The 17,271-nt window shown below is 30.1% G+C and overlaps 1 protein-coding gene and 1 long non-coding RNA gene across 2 annotated transcripts; one reads left to right on the top strand and one right to left on the bottom strand.

Moving 5' to 3' along the window:
- The first annotated feature begins 783 nt into the window (after positions 1-783).
- On the top strand, positions 784-3,210 carry LOC107360040 (uncharacterized). Its single transcript, XM_015926663.3, has 4 exons — positions 784-2,088; positions 2,232-2,368; positions 2,431-2,554; positions 2,650-3,210. Exons 1-4 carry the CDS (start codon positions 1,895-1,897, stop codon positions 2,921-2,923), a joined length of 729 nt encoding a protein of 242 aa, XP_015782149.2. The 5' UTR covers positions 784-1,894; the 3' UTR covers positions 2,924-3,210.
- A 9,332-nt stretch (positions 3,211-12,542) lies between these two features.
- On the bottom strand, positions 12,543-17,231 carry LOC149093937 (uncharacterized). Its single transcript, XR_016198615.1, has 2 exons — positions 16,982-17,231; positions 12,543-16,804 (listed from the first exon to the last, which is right to left on the bottom strand). It is a non-coding gene; the product is annotated as an uncharacterized LOC149093937 (long non-coding RNA).
- Between the last annotated feature and the right edge of the window lie 40 nt (positions 17,232-17,271).

Below are 17,271 nucleotides of genomic sequence, written 5' to 3'. Positions count from 1 at the left end.
TTCAATTGGCTTTCAACTTTAAATATATGAAATTGAAATTTGTTGACAATCAACTATTCAAATTTAGTTGATTGTCAACAAATTTAAATTTGAGAGCTTTGAAGATGGCTTTTAAATTGCTAAAATTTAAACTATTTTTAGTTTTCAAGTGAAGGTGAAATTGAAATTAACTTTGCATAAGGTGAGCCATGAAACTCGTCTTCAATTTATTAATTTGATTGTATTGATGAAGAAAAAAGTGTAAAGATAAATTATTGATGAATTGAATCGAGCAACAAGTTTAGGAATAGATGATTATTTTAGAGAGAAATATAATGATGTTGATCAGGGTTAACCATTTTAAATTGGTTTCAAATATGACCTCAAGGATGACCTTTTTCAAAAACCCTAAACTCGATTATAATCTTGATAATGGAAAGTGAAATGATTTTAATTTATTAATAAAGAAGGACAAGCAAACTGATTCGCTTGATTGTTTACAAGTTCAAAAATTTAATCAATGAAGCTGAATGAAGATGGATTAAAGTATCTAACATTTTGTTTTAATATTTTGATTTGTTTCATTTAATTCATTTTAAAATTGTTAACATTTTAATTTTACTGTTAAGATTTACATCTTTAATTTGCCAACAGTTTAACAGACAATTGTTTGTTAATTGTAGATGAACGGTAAGAAAGCTTTCGCTTATCATTTCATTTCTGTTTCAAAGTTTATTGACTTCAATGTTATTCCAAATCAATTAATGGTGTATATTTTTATTCCTGTTGAAATATATCTAAAAGTGTAACCTGCTAGTTAACGGATCTATTTGTAATTTTAATTGCTGTTCAGTTAAACAATCAGATAAATTGTGTTATCAAGAAAAAGTTGGACTACAGATCGTCTCTTTGTTCACTCTGGTGTTAACATTTTGGTTTCCTGATGATTGTAAGTGTCTTTTCATGGTAAATGCAAGTTTAGGTTCAATTATTCATCACAATTAGCAACATCAGTCATCTATTGATGATCTAGTTAACAGTCAGTAACATGGAGTGTTAACAATAATGGTAATCTTCGCAGAATCAACTCTTATTTATCAACTTTGAACATCTCAATAAGAAAAGGAAAATTGTAAATTAAGGTAATTATTTTAATTTTTAACAGGTCATTAGGTTGTTTATTAACACTATCCAGCTTAACCTGATCAGTTTGGTTGTTATACCATCGATCAACGGTGTAATAAAGCTGCAAGGGTCAGCCCTTTGACCAGACAAGTCTTCACTTGAAACCATCAAATGGACAGACTGAAAATACTGGTGAAAGTTTATTGTATTCAGTCTTATTGGAGTAGCACAAAATGTATCCTTAACCAGTTGTGAACAAAATCCAAAACACTATCATCTTTATTTGCATTTAAATTAAGAAACTTAACATGTTTAATGATTATCACAATATAATTAAATAGCTATTTAGCCTGGTAACCTTGAGGACATACAATTTGATCGATTAACTTTAATCTTTACTGATTTTCTAACTCAAATATGTTGACTCGATCCGCAAAAAGATGGTAAAGATGACTTTAAGAACGAGGAGGTTCAAAAGGAAAGGAAAGGAACTAAAGAGGAGGGAGGAGAGGACGAAAAAAAGTGATACAAGTGATAAGTTTATCCATATATAATACGAAATGTCGTTAAATGTTGGGTCACTTTTTTTGTGCTGACTGTAAAAATTAGAGATAAAAGACACTCATAGTTGAACTCATAGTTGAACTCACAGTATGTCTCATAGTTGAACTGTTTAAACGTTAAAGAAACGTCTTTTCTTTGTCTTCTTTTGCATTCCTTTTTCTTTGTCTCTCTGTGTTCTACGTGACTTTTCTTTCTTTTTACTGTCATTTGTTTTTGTTTCGCAAAAATGGCTACTTTTACCAAATTATCCCTTTCAATGTTTCAATTTTTACTCATCGTTTCTATTGTAATTAATGCTGTTCAATGTGGACCTAAATGTAACATTAACAAAGCTGATAAATGTGCTGCAGATGTGTTCGTTTTTGGACATTCAAATATTACGCTACCGGAAAACTCAGAACAAGTTGAACAACATTGCAAGTAAGTAATATTTGTTTCAACAATTTTTTAATCAAGATTCCTTTCTTATGCACTGTTGTGTTGATTGTTGCTTTGAGCTAAAGAAGGCTCAATTCAGACCGACTGGCTGAAAATTTTTACTGGTAACCACTTTTGTTTTTCAGAGCACGCTTTCAAGCTTTAAGATGCGTTCAAAATTATATCCGAGATTGTTTAACTCTATTCCCGAAGCAAGTTGTGTCTTTATTGATTAAAGGAGCTGCTAACAATGCCAAACAACAGTGTAAAATTGATCGTCAAGGTAAATATACAATTTTTTATTAATAATTTTGGAACCTATGTAATTTGCTATCTATTTTGCAGAGTTTATCGAAAGATCAAAGTGCTATCGTAAGAACCGTGAAGGTTTGGGACAATGCATGAAAAAATTAATAGTAGAATTGGCAGAAGCTGAGAAACAAAAGGATAAAGTTCCATTAACTTGCTGGTAAGTTGGTTTATATTGATTTCGACGATTTTTTGCTGCTAACTTTGAATTTCTTTTCTAAATCGTTATTCATTCATCTTTTTTTAATTTGATAGCATATTACGACAGTACCGAGATTGCAGTATAAAAATATTGGATGCTGATCAGGAACAATGCAAACCTGATGATTCGAGATATTTCTTGAAGATGGTTGAAGGAAACGCTGCTGATGTTTTTGAACTTGTTTGCCGTAACAATAGAAAAATTGAGAAGCCAGTCAACAGCAAAGGAGAAAAGGTTTGCCTTGAAATAAATGAGCGTCAGGCAAAATCATCGAGCAGGCGAACATTATCTCTATTACCTTCTTATATCAAAATCTTTACCGAATAATCTGGTTCATGTTCCATAACCAATATTCAATATTCTGGTTCATAACCATGTTCATCTACACAAACCATCAACCTGGACTCATAACCAGTTCTGATAAATTTCCGTGTCTCCTGTCTAACAAAATTGTGTCTCCATGTAAATTAAACCAAATTTCACCCACAAGGAAACAAAAGAAAAACGACCTGTATCCAGCAGTTTCAATCATTGTTTGTTCTCCTCTTTTATCCTCAAAGTTAAATGTCACCTTTGTAAATAATTTCGCTTTATAAAAAAAATCAAGATCTCAACATTTTTGGTAAAATATTATTTTTTGTCCATGATAAAGATGTCCTTGTCCAGTCAATACTCCAAAAAGAAACTGAAATCAAACTTGTATTCTATATATACATATACACGTATACATTCATTAAATCAATAAATATGAAATGCATTTCACCAAAATCAATCATAGCTAAAATGATATCCCTTGAACAAAACAAATAAAAATTAATAAATACCTTCAGATACTCACCTGTTTAGCAGTTTTTACTTTGCTTTTTAGAAAGAATCAGAATTTAACTTTAAACCAATGTATATAAGTCGAGATTACATTAGAGATCCAATGTTTGTATTCTCTGGATGTAATAGAATCATAAATGCAAAAAAATAATAAATTGTTGATCAGATCCTTTTAGTTAAAAATCGCAAAATTGATAAATTAACTAAACTTACAAAACTTGTGGAAAACTTTCCCAAGAATTAAGGTTTGCAGCTGCCATCTGCTGTTGCATTACAACAACCCACGAACTTGGAGAGGTAAATTTGAATCAACACTCTCCATAAAAAGTCCATTAATATAAACTTTTTGTTATTCAACCTTACAGTTGAAAATTTTAGCCCACTTAGACGAGAGATTTAAAATTTAACAATTAATTCTGAAGGATTGATTAGTTGCATGACTGATTAGCTGCAAGTTTATTTACTGTTGAACAGATTAAAAATGTTTGTTTTGATTCTCATTTTACTTGATTCATTAGCATTTGGATTTAACGGTTAATTTATCAAAAAGGTTCCTCTTTTAACACACCAAAGATCATTAATATATTATGCAAACTTGACAAAAAAATGCATTAACTCTATTGAACAATAGATGGAAACAAAAGGCTATCATCACTCATCAAGATTCATTTACATGAACCTGGTAAAGGTGAAGAGGCTGAAAGATGCGATAAAAAATGGTAAATTTTGTGTAAATTTAATTTTAATGGAAACACACAAAACTGAATAATTGAACAAAGAGAGAGAAAAGATTGAAATTGTTGTTTAATCCAATTTGAATTGTCTTGTCCGCGACCATTAAATTGTCCAAAGGGAGGCAAATTAAGATGATAATAAGTGCTATAAAAGGTGTTTAAATGAGGAAGATGTTTGGTTTATCTTTTGTATTTTGTTTCCTTTTATCATAATAATCACAATGTAATTGCTATCATTATTATTGTATTGAAAAGAAACCTTGATAGACCTCCATTGAAGGGCGTAGGTTGTTAGATGAAGATGAGGATGAGCCTGAAGAAGAAATGGTTTTAATGAAGCCCTTAAAAAGATCAACTATGAACCAGAATCCAGAATAATAATGTAAGAAGAAAACAGTTAAGATCTTGTGAAGAGAAAAGGATCCACCTTGAGGCAAGAAGCCAGGCGAGAGGATAAAGGAGGAAGATATAAAGATGAAGCCTGAAAAAATACTAGATGGTGATGATGATCATGTCTTCAAATCTTAAATATAACCTAAATAGGAATCAAATAAGGGCTTATGTAACAACAGCAACCATCAATAGAGCCAACAAAGTAAACTTGGGATAAGCTTCCGGGCAGCTAGAAGCAATGATAAAGATGATGATGAGAAGTGATGAAAATAGGTTTAAGTTGAGTTGTTCAATGTAACCCAAAAAAAAGGATTTGGTAATCTTGAGGTACAAGTGAAAGACGCTTTCCATATCCATTGTTTGTCTTTGCAAAGGTTCCATATAAGTACATCAGCTTTTCACCTATCAATAAGGTTTGATGGTTAATCAAGGCGTAAAGATGATGAACCAAATCTATATGAAAAGGCAATGAACACAATATTAATATAAGAGTTGATTAAATTGAGAGTGACAATTGTTGGATCTATCAATAAGAGTAGGTATTGTGACCAAGACAGATAGCTAAAAAATTTTGTGAAAAGGTTTTAGGCTTTTTTATCAAAAAATAACTGAATTATAATGAATTGTGGTAAAAGCTTCAAATAGTTGATAAATCTTCAAGTAAATTGAGTAAATTTAAAGGAAAGGAATTTTTATTTGTTGGTTAAAATTGAATTTCAGTTGATCAAGTGTATCGACCAATAAATTACAGATTTTGCCATTTGAATTTATTCAAAAATACAATGAAAATTTTTGGGTTCAAAATGAAATGTTTGCAATAAATGCAATGAAACTCTCGATGCTATTAAAAATTTTCAAACTAATCACCGTTATTCGAATGAGAAAATTATAAATTAGATTCTTTTCATTTGCAATTAAGATGAAGATTGATCAATAGCTAAGAGACATTTTGTTTCATCTTTAGGTTAAGTTGGATATTTCAATAATAGACTGACAATTGTGAGAGAGAATACATTTTAAGGAAAATTTTCTATGAAATAAGATTTGATTGTTATCCAAATGAGCTTTCAGGTGAATATTTCGGATCGTTTAATACAATTGTTAGATCTTTGCTGAAACTGATTGTCAGACAAATATCGTTTGAGTATCATTTGGCTTGAAAGATCGTGGTTCATGTTGAACAAAATCATTAAATTGTTGCTCAAATCTCAAAAAAGCTTCAGAGTTGTTCTCCGCCACTGATTTAACATATGATTTAACAATTTTCCATTCATCTCTGATCATTATTTGTTTGCATTTAGTTGTAAGTTTATATCAAGCCAGTTAATGCCAACTTTCTCTGAGGAAAAGTTTAAAGATAACCTTTGTTAATTATTAATTATTGAATAGTGTCAATTCATTAACGAAATAATTAAACAACAGCTCTTCCAAGCAAACCGTGAACCAAAACCAAACCAACCTTACCAATACATCCAGCTTATATTAATATGTCTCAAACATTTGACCCTACCAATTTCATTTAAAATTATGACTAGCCATAATAAGGTTTGAATGAACTGGTGCCTACAGTTCTAAAATCCAAGTTAATAAATAATTGATCTACAAAAATAACCTAATAATTGAAGAAATCGACAAATAAAAATTGAATAAGTTGAAGTATTGAAGTATTGGCCATGTTGGGTGGTTGAGATGTGGTTTACCCAAGACCGTTTGCCTTGACATTGATCAAACTCAGGATAGCTTATTTGATACCGCCCAGCAAGCCCATCGTTTGCAACTTGAGCAACTGCAGGATTCAAATAAGGCTGGTATATTATACCGTCATGATACAGGCTAGTTTTACCCTACTAATAACTTGTCGGTGCAAAAGAAATCCTATTTAGTAAGAGGGAAACGACAGGTTCGGACAAAAGGTACATGTGCCTGCTCGACAAAGCAATGGCGCGAGCCTATCGTCTAAAAGCTTATAACTGTTCGCCTCTAAGTCAGAATCGAATTCTAATGACGCGATACTTTTGTTTCTGTGTAACAGATCACTTCGATTTTCCGTTAAACCTCTGCCATTCTGTGACCATAATTGCTAGAGATCTAAAACTTATTATTTAACGTAATTATTCACTACCAACCAACAGATACACCAATCATTTGATGCTATAAATAAATAAAGTATATCTCAAGGAATTCATTCAATTTAGTGGGAAGTTTGTGTTACTTACAAGGGAACATTCCGAACGCGTACTCACCGATTTTGATGGGGCGTAGCGCAATCGATAGGGTATAGTTTCCTTATGAAGGAAAATTTGGTCTTTTTTCTGGAGATTTTGTGGTTCCTTAGATTTTCGGGGTTAAAATTAATGCATTTTAATTGAAACCATTTTTTTAATTCATTAAAATTGTCTAAAAGGGTATAGCCTAGTGGATAAAGGAGTAGGTGAAAGTATGGAGGTTTTGGGTTCAAATCCTGGTGACTTTTTATTTTCAATTAATTCATAAGATTTAGGAAATTTTAATTGAAATTTTTCAAGAAATTTTTGTTAATTAAATACATTTGATCAATGTATTTATTATTATTGTTATTGTTTAACACAATTAATAAGCAACAAAAATTTTTTGAAAAATTTCAATTAAAATTTCCTAAATCTTATGAATTAATTGAAAATAAAAAGTCACAATGGAAACAGAAAACATGATCTTGTATTAAATATAAACAGAATAAAACTCGTGTAAGATACACCAGTATTTTATCTAATAGGATGATTTTTAGCAGATAATGAAATCATTAATATGCATTGTTTGCTTAGCTTGATTTCTGACAAACTAAAATCAACAAAAGCGAAAAACAGGTTTTCTTTTTTAAGTTCTGATTACGTAGCATTCGCCGATAAGCGCAGAAATAAAATGTCAAGGCAGCATTCAGCACTTACTTCATCCTGATTAGATTTATTAAGAAATGAAAATTGGCATGATTGCATTGTTTACTAAATGCAATGGAACGATTCTACCCAAACTAAATTCACATATTTCAGACAATTCCGGTATATTAGTTGTGCCTATCAAGCAATAAGCTTTTCAGGTGTTTCTACAATAAGTGAGACTCGTAAAACTGGTGCAAAATCAACAATAAGACTGTTGAAAATATTTGACGACTTATAAATAGTAAGGATAGTAGATTTAAATACACAAATAATTGACTTGAATGCAAAATTGTAATTTTATGCTTGTATTTGTACAAATTTTATGACAAACTATTTATTCAATCTGCACTAAATGAAGTATAAAAGCATGAATTTGCAAATTTAAAGCAATCAATTGTAACTTATAAAGAAAGTAAAATTATAGCAATAAACACAATCAACATGTATACCTGGATTTTCATCATCGTAATTATAACTATTCATCGTTCCATTTCAGATCCGGATCCCCAACGTTTAGCTGAACGAAATGATATTCCAACGCCATTAAAAACTACTTTGAGACCGACTAGTAAGTATGAAATATAGTGATAAATAAAAACGGGGTTAGGGCTCAGATACAAGAAAGTGTTTATTTTACATTATTGTAAATAAATAGTATTTTTGTGAAATTTTACGTATTAATCTGTTTTTATTTTCAAATGCAATAACTTAGACGAAGTAACAGGCCCTGATGGTAGCCCCGTTCTGATAGTCTTTCCCGAAGGGGCAGCCCCGACAACTGGTTAGTAGATATGAATGAAAATTTTCTAAATGTTCTTCAAATTTTTTATAAAATTTTTCTTTTGATAGGCCCAGTTTTTAGAACAATCGAAACTAAAATGACAACAAAAGCTCCTGCGGGCAACCCAATCAATTCCAAACAACCAACAGGATGATGTATTTCATATACGTAGATATTTATAAAATCATTACTGTTATCACTATAGCTAATTTTATGTATGGATTATTTCTTTACAAATCAAAGGGCTAAGTAATGTCCCAGTAGTGTTTTAAGATAAATTTGCGTATCTCTACATAAATATTTACCACAATTTTGAAAGCACTAGAAAAAATTACAAATGTTTTGTATCTAACATAATGTGAGATATTTTGAACCAAATAATAAACAGTCATCCCTATTTAAGTTAAGACAAACGTTGCTCTAAATTTTGATTTTAACGATATTATTGTCATATGATATATTTATATATTATGTTTATATCATTAAACAAACTGCTTATATATTTTGTAATTGAATATTCAGTCTATTTCTTTCTGAACCCCCAAGTGTTTAATAACTAATACATCTCTGTAACTATATGTTGAATTACAATTAATTTTTCGAAGTTGATAGAAAGGTAAAAGTTCTTTTGATGACCTTCAGCTGAACTCTAAAGGTCGTAAGTCGAATTTCCGACGAATGATCTTGACTGCCCGAGAAATTTTTTCAGACATTCCTTGATACAAAGCAGTACTTCAGTTGGATAAGTATCTTCTTAGATAACCCAGTTAACGTACAAGTTTGAAGTGAAATTTTTGGGTGGTAGATGAGTTATAATTTTTGCTACGCTCCGATAATTAATTATTAATATGTTTCCCAGTTCATAGATCTATATCCAAACTTGTGCACAATCCAAGTGACCATATAGAATTAAATTCATACCACATTTTTATGTATGAATAAAAGCACTGATCTCGGCAAGATTTAGTTTTATATTTTGTAAGCGCAAATTGAATTTTTAATAATTTTTTGAATGACTATCTACTCATCATCTATACAGACCAAGAAGCCGAATTTGGACTGCACTGAAATAACATCGTTCTAATCAAACGAGAATTTATTATTTTTCGCACGCTATGATGTTGGCGATCGATCGTCTGACCTAGTGTGATTCCATACAACGTTGGACCCTTGAATAACGAATTTCGCTGCCCTAAGGATGAAGAATGCTCGTTTATCAAAATTTTTCAAACATTAATCTTCATAAAAGTATGATAACGAATTAATCAGCGAACCTCAATGTAACATGTATAATCTATTGTTAGGTATTGGAACGGTCAGTCCATAATTGATCGTTATCCATCCAAGAGCCAAAAAAGATTAACTTTGATACAAATCCAATATCATCACCAACATTATAAGTTTACACATTTGAGTGGAAGTTTGAATCTGATAGCAATGATGCACCGGGAGTTTTTGAATTTTACGCCTGTTTGCAAGCATAACGAACGGTTAATACTACAGACCTCAGACTTGAACTATGAGCTTCCAAAAAGATGAGATTGAAAAACTATTCAGGGAAAAATGTCATTTGCCTTCTAACTGACATTTAGAGGTCAATTTCTGTGTAAAAATTTTTGCTGAGTTGTCAATGTTTTCAAGATGTTCATAACTCATTCTGGCTTGAGAATATGAGTGTTTCCATACACTTAAGTTGGTCAATTAGTTTAGAAAAATTCGGTAATCTTTCCAACGGTGAGAAGCATGAACACGAGACTAACATATACCAATCTTAAAAATTTTTATTCTTAGAAAATGATCTTCGGAGGTCAAATAACAGATTGACCATTAATGACCTTAAGAGTTCGAGCTTATGATTCTTCAATTTGCGGAAGTAGATGGTGCCAGTTTGAGGTCCTTAGCATCAACCGTATGTGAGTTGCTGCAGACAAGCGTAAAATGAAAAAAAAGCCCGGTACTTTTAGTTTTGCATCCTAAAATTATAATCTCGAATTTAATTTTAACAAGCTTGTTATTTTAGTCTAATACGAGATTAGATTGTCTTTAATCAAACATTACCTTAGTGATTGATTTATACGTGCAATTGACAGGATAAATTTGGTGATCATGGCTACTGTCATTAGACGGTAAATGTGTTAATGGAGACAAATAAAGTTAATTGAGAAAAAATAATTTAACAAGTTATTGACATTGTTATTGAGCTATTAAGGCTATCTGTTTGTGATAATGTTGCTTATTACATCATTATTTGTCACCTTTTTCCTTCCATCATCATCATTACTCTCAGTTTCTGTATTTAAGTGTGCAAGATGTTGACATGTCAAGATAAATCTAAAAATACTGATGTAATGTGATTTTCATCTTGAAATGTTTCTCGTTATAAACAGATGAAATAAAGATCAGAAGAGTCAGCAGAAAAAAAGGAAGGATAAAAAGAGATGAAGTGAGGAAGAAAAGATGAGGAAAAGATGGAGAAGAAGATGAGGAAAAATATGATGAAAATGATCTCTTCTTTCACCCAGTGCCATGCTTTTCATTTGTTACAAAAAACACAGTGAATAGACTGAATTAGAATCATGATGAGACTCAACATGTCCATCTTCAATTCATTATCTCATCTCAACATCATCTTTTCAACATTTTCATCACCAACTCTTGGTAATCAATTTTGCCTGAAATAAAAAAGGCAAGTTCATTGAACTTTACAAGGCAATTCAATTGTAAATATAAACTGTAAATAAAACAATAACAAATTCACTTGCAATTTATAAATAACAAAAGTGTTCAACTAATGTTATTCATTGTGACATCTATTTTGAGCTTGAAAAAGCAGATCATCACTTTACATGGTAACAGAATTGGTTTCATGGTAATATTTATAAATATCATTTTGTTTCACAATTGCAACAGTAAAAACTAGAATGAAAAAAAATCGTAAAACAAGATTCATTTAAAAGACATTCAACTCTGTCATGGTAACAGGGATTTGGGATTGGTAACTCCCTGAGTTATTCTGGAGTGAATTGTCCCATTAATATAATCAAAACCAGGAAGCTTTCATCAATATAATACCTTAATAATTGTTTGTCACGTAAAGATCATTAGTTGGTCTGAATCACAAATTGGTCTAGTATATTCAATCTAATGGTTAATACTTTTCTTAGCTTCAATCATCTTTTCATTAACTGATTATTTCTCACTGAACAATTATCATTCTCATCCATTAACCAAAAAGGTTAATTTGTATTTCGTTTTAAAATGTATTTCAATTTGGTTCATTTTATATTTAAAACTGATTAGGTTTGATGCGCCTTCGTGTTTCCATAAACAATTAAAAGTTGATTTTTTCATGAAAAATGATTACATTTTGTCATTACTTTACCATTTTAAGTGGCTAATTGTCTGGAACTGAGATTTAAGACAATCTCAATAAGTTGACTGATCAACTCTGTTTTTTCAACAATTAGTATGACAAATTATCCTAATTTGATCCTAATTTTGTAGGAACTAAAATGAACCAGAAACTGTGATTGATTCTTGTTTAATGTAAATTCAATTATTGGGTCACAAAATTGTATTAATCATTTTGAACCATGAAATAGAAGAGTAAATGAACACTTTCTATTAGCTAAATTGAGACAACACTAATTGATTGTTTCTTAAACATCACCATAATCATGAAAAGCATTGAATCGATTGAATAGAGATGAAATGAGCATGAAAAATGGCAATGAAAAAATGTTTAAAATTTACATTTAGTTTCAATTAAATGTTGGTTAAACTGTAAAGTCAATTGGTTAACAATTGAACCAATAATCGACATTAACCTTGTTGATCAAGTTTTAGTCCGGGTTAAGGTTTAATACAACATTCAACTCACATCGCCATTCAATAAAGATTGAACATTGGAAATCACTTTTTCTTTGTTTTATATTTAAAATCTACTTTTATTGATCGGAAACTGATTTAATCAAGATATAACTGATCGTTGAAATCATTAGGAAGGTTAAACATCATGTCATTGCGTGTTTCAGATAATTTGTAGATGATTAGTATTGAGTATTTCCAAGCATCATTTGATTCCCATTTTTAGGAAATAATGATCAATTCAGTTTCCAATTTCTTTAATTTCTTGGAGTATATTTAAATCTGAAAGCTGATTAAAGATTGAGAGTTGATTAAACAGTTTTTGGAAAATATTGAACTAAATTAGAATAGAAATTTTTGATTCCATGTTTTTCAATTTTGTAAAATGTCTTTTTGTAAAGTGCAAACAATTAAATTCCACTTAAATTAACTTTCAATTGCATCTAATAAGCTTTATTTAAGGTTTAAATTGTTGTTAACAAATGATTCTTTCAGTGATTTAAAAATGGAAAAATAAGTGACAAGATTTGTAATTGTTTTCATCATTCGATTGGTTCTTGTATTGCTTCTGATCAATCTAATGATCTAATTGCACTTGTATCTTAATCACAACTAGAAATGATGTGATCTCAATATTAAATGATGAAAATATTGGGAATATTATTAGAAAGAATGACAATTTATGATTTAGATTCATGTTTGAAGAGGTTAACATTTGAAAGGTTGATCATTCATGTCAAATCGTCTTTTGTAAATGAGATAATTGTTATCTGAAAATGATCACTTCAATTTTTTCTCATCCAATTGTTTCCATGAATAAAGAAATCAATTTTACTTTTCATGGTGAAAATTTTGTACAAAAATATTGACTCGCATTGGATACAGAAGTCATTGAAGGATTGAATTGTAAGGAAATTGTAAGTTGAAGTCAGCATGAAAAATAACAATTTATCATTATGTTCATTCAATATTTTCAGTTATGATGTTATCATGAATAACTTGTAATGGGTTAAATAATGTGCTTTGGATGGTTGCCAAAAAGTGTAACTTTCAGCCTTAATCTTTGCCAGATCAAATCAAAAATGATGATAAACACGTATTAAAATGATTTAAGGTTAAAATCCATTGAGATTAAGACCATTCATTAGATTAACTCAGTTTAACCAGTTTTCAGTCAATCAACCCGTCTTACAGCAATTACGAAATTAAATCATTTTCCAAATGATTAATGCTGTGTGAGTTTAAGGAAATGTAAATTTGATAAGCGAGTTTAACCAATATTATTAATAATCATTACTCTTTTGATTCCTTTTGCAAATATTATTGAATCAGGCAGCCAGGCAGCATCCATGTTTATGGTAATCTGATTTATGTGAATGTTTTGTCATGTTAATGTTCAATTGTTCATCAGCAATCATTTAAACAATTGAGAAATGTAATTTTGATTCAGCCAATTCATCCCATGTTATGCCTTGTTGATCCTTATCCTGCAAGACTGAGCATCGCCATCATTTCCAGAGCTATCCATTTTTTGTATGTTGTCTTGCTTATTGTATCCATCTTTTTTTTTGCTTGCTTTTGCAAAAACTGTCAATTGCTTTTGTCTTTTCAAGCTTAATGACAATAATTTAACTTGAAATTATCGTGAGAAGTGTTTAACCTTCACTTCATTATGGCTCTGTATGTATATAATGGTAACAATCATAACACTAATGATAATGATACTTTTAATAATAATCATTATAATGTTAATAATGACGGAAGACCTCTTTTTTTGGCGTTTGTGTTGTTCTTGATGTTCATATTTCATATGTTTGCAGCTAAAACACTGCAGATCGAGATTACCATTAGACAATGTCTTTTTTTCAATTTAAGCCAGAAAAGACATTGAATTGAATATAATAGCTGGTGGTGTTGATTGTTGATGATGATGCAAGTTAATCGTGAATATTATGATTCCAGGTTTTTAAGTTTTGATGGTTAGTCTGGACTAAATATCATAATGATAATGATAAGGTTGAAACGAATGTCCAGACAATTGCTGAATCGTTGATAATAATACAGTTAGTGTTGACAATCTGGTGTAGACGCCTAACGGTTATTATTATGTTTTCATCGTTAATGCGTCTTGTCTTGTTAATTAACAGGATTAACCTTGAAATTTCGGCAAGTGTTAATTGTCATCTTTAACGGTTAAATATTTGATAATCTTGACATGATTTAAATGTTAATGGTGATGCGGTTGAAAGATTATCAACAGGATGATCCAGGATTTCAGATTTTCTTTTGTCTATCATTTTTCGATATTTCCAGGCATAACAGGCAATCTTTTCTTGAATTAATATTGACGCCAGCCATTAAGTTAAATGTTGCAGTCTTTTTTGTTGCTTAAAAGAGTGTTAACAGCTTGATTAACTGTTAATTTGAGAGAACAATTAATTTTATCTTTAGTTCTGAAGCAGGTAAATAAAAGAGAAGACAAAAGAGATGATGAAAATGATGATGAAGAAGCAGCAAGAAAAAACAAAATAATGGCTAATGCCTCATAAACATTATCATGAAAAAGACCAACAAAGTAAACATAAACAGCAAATATTAGGTTAAAATTGCCTCCAGGTAAATGAAAAATTGAGGTTCCTAGAGGCGTTGAGGTGAATAAGTATCAACATGATCATCCTAAGTTGAGATAAGGATGATAAAAAAATGTTTCAACAAAACAAACAGGGCGGTCAATGAAGATAAAAATGATGATGATGATGAGATGATGGTAAAGATGAGAAGAGTATGAACATTAGTAGAAAAAAAATAACATCAAAAACCAAAACAAAATCAACAAGCTACTGGATTAGCAGAATACACGCAAAAAGAAAACAAATAAAGGCTTAGGAAACTGGTAGACGAAACTAGATGTTGCGATGATTACGATGATGGCGATGATATAAAATATAGCAGTTAGGATGAAGATGATTAAAACAAGTCATTTGAAATGGATATAAAAACTAATGATCTGCAGATGGATTGAAAGATAACAGACCATCATGAAGGCAATGTAACAAAAACAGGAGAAACTTGATAGTGTTTAATTGAAAAGAAACAACATCACGTACAGGTTAAATTGAAAGTTAATGATAAACCAGATACTCATTGAAATTAGAGCTAAACATTAAACAATTAGACACAAAATAAAATTAATTAAAATGAAAACTCAACCAGTTGGATTAAACAAAAGCCAATGTAACAAAAATGCTTCATCAGCATTAACCACGTGACAAAACAGCCGTCCATCAAAGCGAGGCAAAATTAAAATTGAAAAAATAGCAAATTTTCATTTCGATTTAATTTAAATTTATTTCAATTTACATGATTGTCAGTTGAATAATGTTGATACATGAAAAGTAAAAATTGTAATTGTTGCTTTAATGGGCAAAGGCATTCAGAATCCATTGAATGGGTAATTTGCTGTAACTTTCATCCTAAACATGATGAAGATGAATATCAAACCCAACCTGATGATCATGAAGATGATGGTTAACACGACTAGAAGAGTCTACATGATGAAAATGATGATTCAAAGACTCAAGTTTGATTGTTCATGTTTGCCTTGAAAAGGCAATACTAGAAACGTTTACCTTTTCAATGATATAATTCAATGAAAGTTAATGAACTGGTAAAATGAAGTCATTGATTATTAAACACTGATCAGAAAGAGTTGAATAGCTATTACAGATGTTATGCATAATCAACCAATTTTCATGTGAATTATCGTTTTTATTTCAATTCTTTACTTGTTTTTTTACCTGAATTTGGTTCGCCATTTAACCCAGCAATTTGATGATTTATTTTGGATAAAAGTGATTTATATTTAACTTTATATTGACCACTTTCATTGTTTATTGTTTAAGACAATTTAGGACAATTACAATTACAATAAACTCAATGAACTTGAACTTAACCTTACATTTGATTAGATTGCATTTGGCAACAAGCGCCAAGCTGAAAATGTTTAATCAAGTTGAACAGCTTTTTTGGCTGGCTTTTCACACATTTTGTTGTTTTTTGTTGTTAAATGTTTGTTACAATTAATTAAGGTTAATCAATTGCAAGATTAAAATTGAGATTCACTTGGAAATGGTAAAATTAAAAGCTAAAAATATATACACTTTAATTTAAATTGTTGTTGTAATGTTAACGGTTTACGCTTTTTTCATGTTTACCTCGTTTCGACTTGATTTACCATCATTTGGCTTAATTTTGGTTTAGACTTTTCGGTTATTTAAATTTTCAATTGATTGATTAGTTTAAAAATTGAAATTGAAATTATTTGGTTTTACTTTTGATTAGAATTTTCAGATCAATTACATTCTTTTTTTAAGATTTATGCTTTAAGCCATTTTTTGCTTGAATTTATGCAAAGGCTTGTGACTTTGTTTACAAAAGGTTTTCATGTAAATCTGATTGTACAGGTTAAACTGACTTGTTTTTCATCATTAATTGATTAATTGATTGCTTCAATCTTGCATCAAAATAGATTGTTTTAATTTATAAATAGTGTTAAATTGTTGAGAGATCAACAAATGGCCAGATTAACGGGTAAAATTGAATGTTAATAGGCTTGGAATGGATAAGGAAGAGGAAGTTAATTGTGTTTTTAGACTTACATTAATAGATCATTTCATCTACCTGATTAACCTACCTTTAAATGATTGTAAAGTGAATGTTTAAAGAAAGCAAAATCAACAATTTAAGTTGATTATTAACGATTAATTTTCATCAAATAATAGTGTAAAAGGTTTTGGGTTAAGAAATAAAATGGTTTAAGGCTTGGTTACGATGAACACATTGAGATGGCAAAAACAATAATAAGGCTTACTTTTTTGGTCATTTTGGTTTCTCCGATTATTTAAACCCACTTTGTAATTAATTTAGATTTTTGAAGGATTGGTTGATCAAAAATTGTAATTCTTGTTTTATCACAATTATCACAATCATGTTTAAATTGTTAATTGTAAAGGGTTAGTTTAGGTTTAATGTAATAACCTCACAGATGATATTAATGACGGCGGCTTGATCAGCTATTGATAAGTGAAAATTGGGTTTGCAGCTTTAGCCGTAAAGATTAATCGCCATTAACCAGTTGATAATCAAAAGACATTTCATTTG

The sequence above is a fragment of the Tetranychus urticae genome, chromosome 2 (assembly GCF_039701765.1).
Source record: "Tetranychus urticae isolate SD_2017Ah chromosome 2, NJAU_TeUrti_SD_1.0, whole genome shotgun sequence".
In the NCBI taxonomy this organism is placed as follows: domain Eukaryota; kingdom Metazoa; phylum Arthropoda; class Arachnida; order Trombidiformes; family Tetranychidae; genus Tetranychus; species Tetranychus urticae.
Note: the sequence above shows the minus strand (reverse complement) of the source record. Positions and strands in the feature narration are given on the sequence as shown.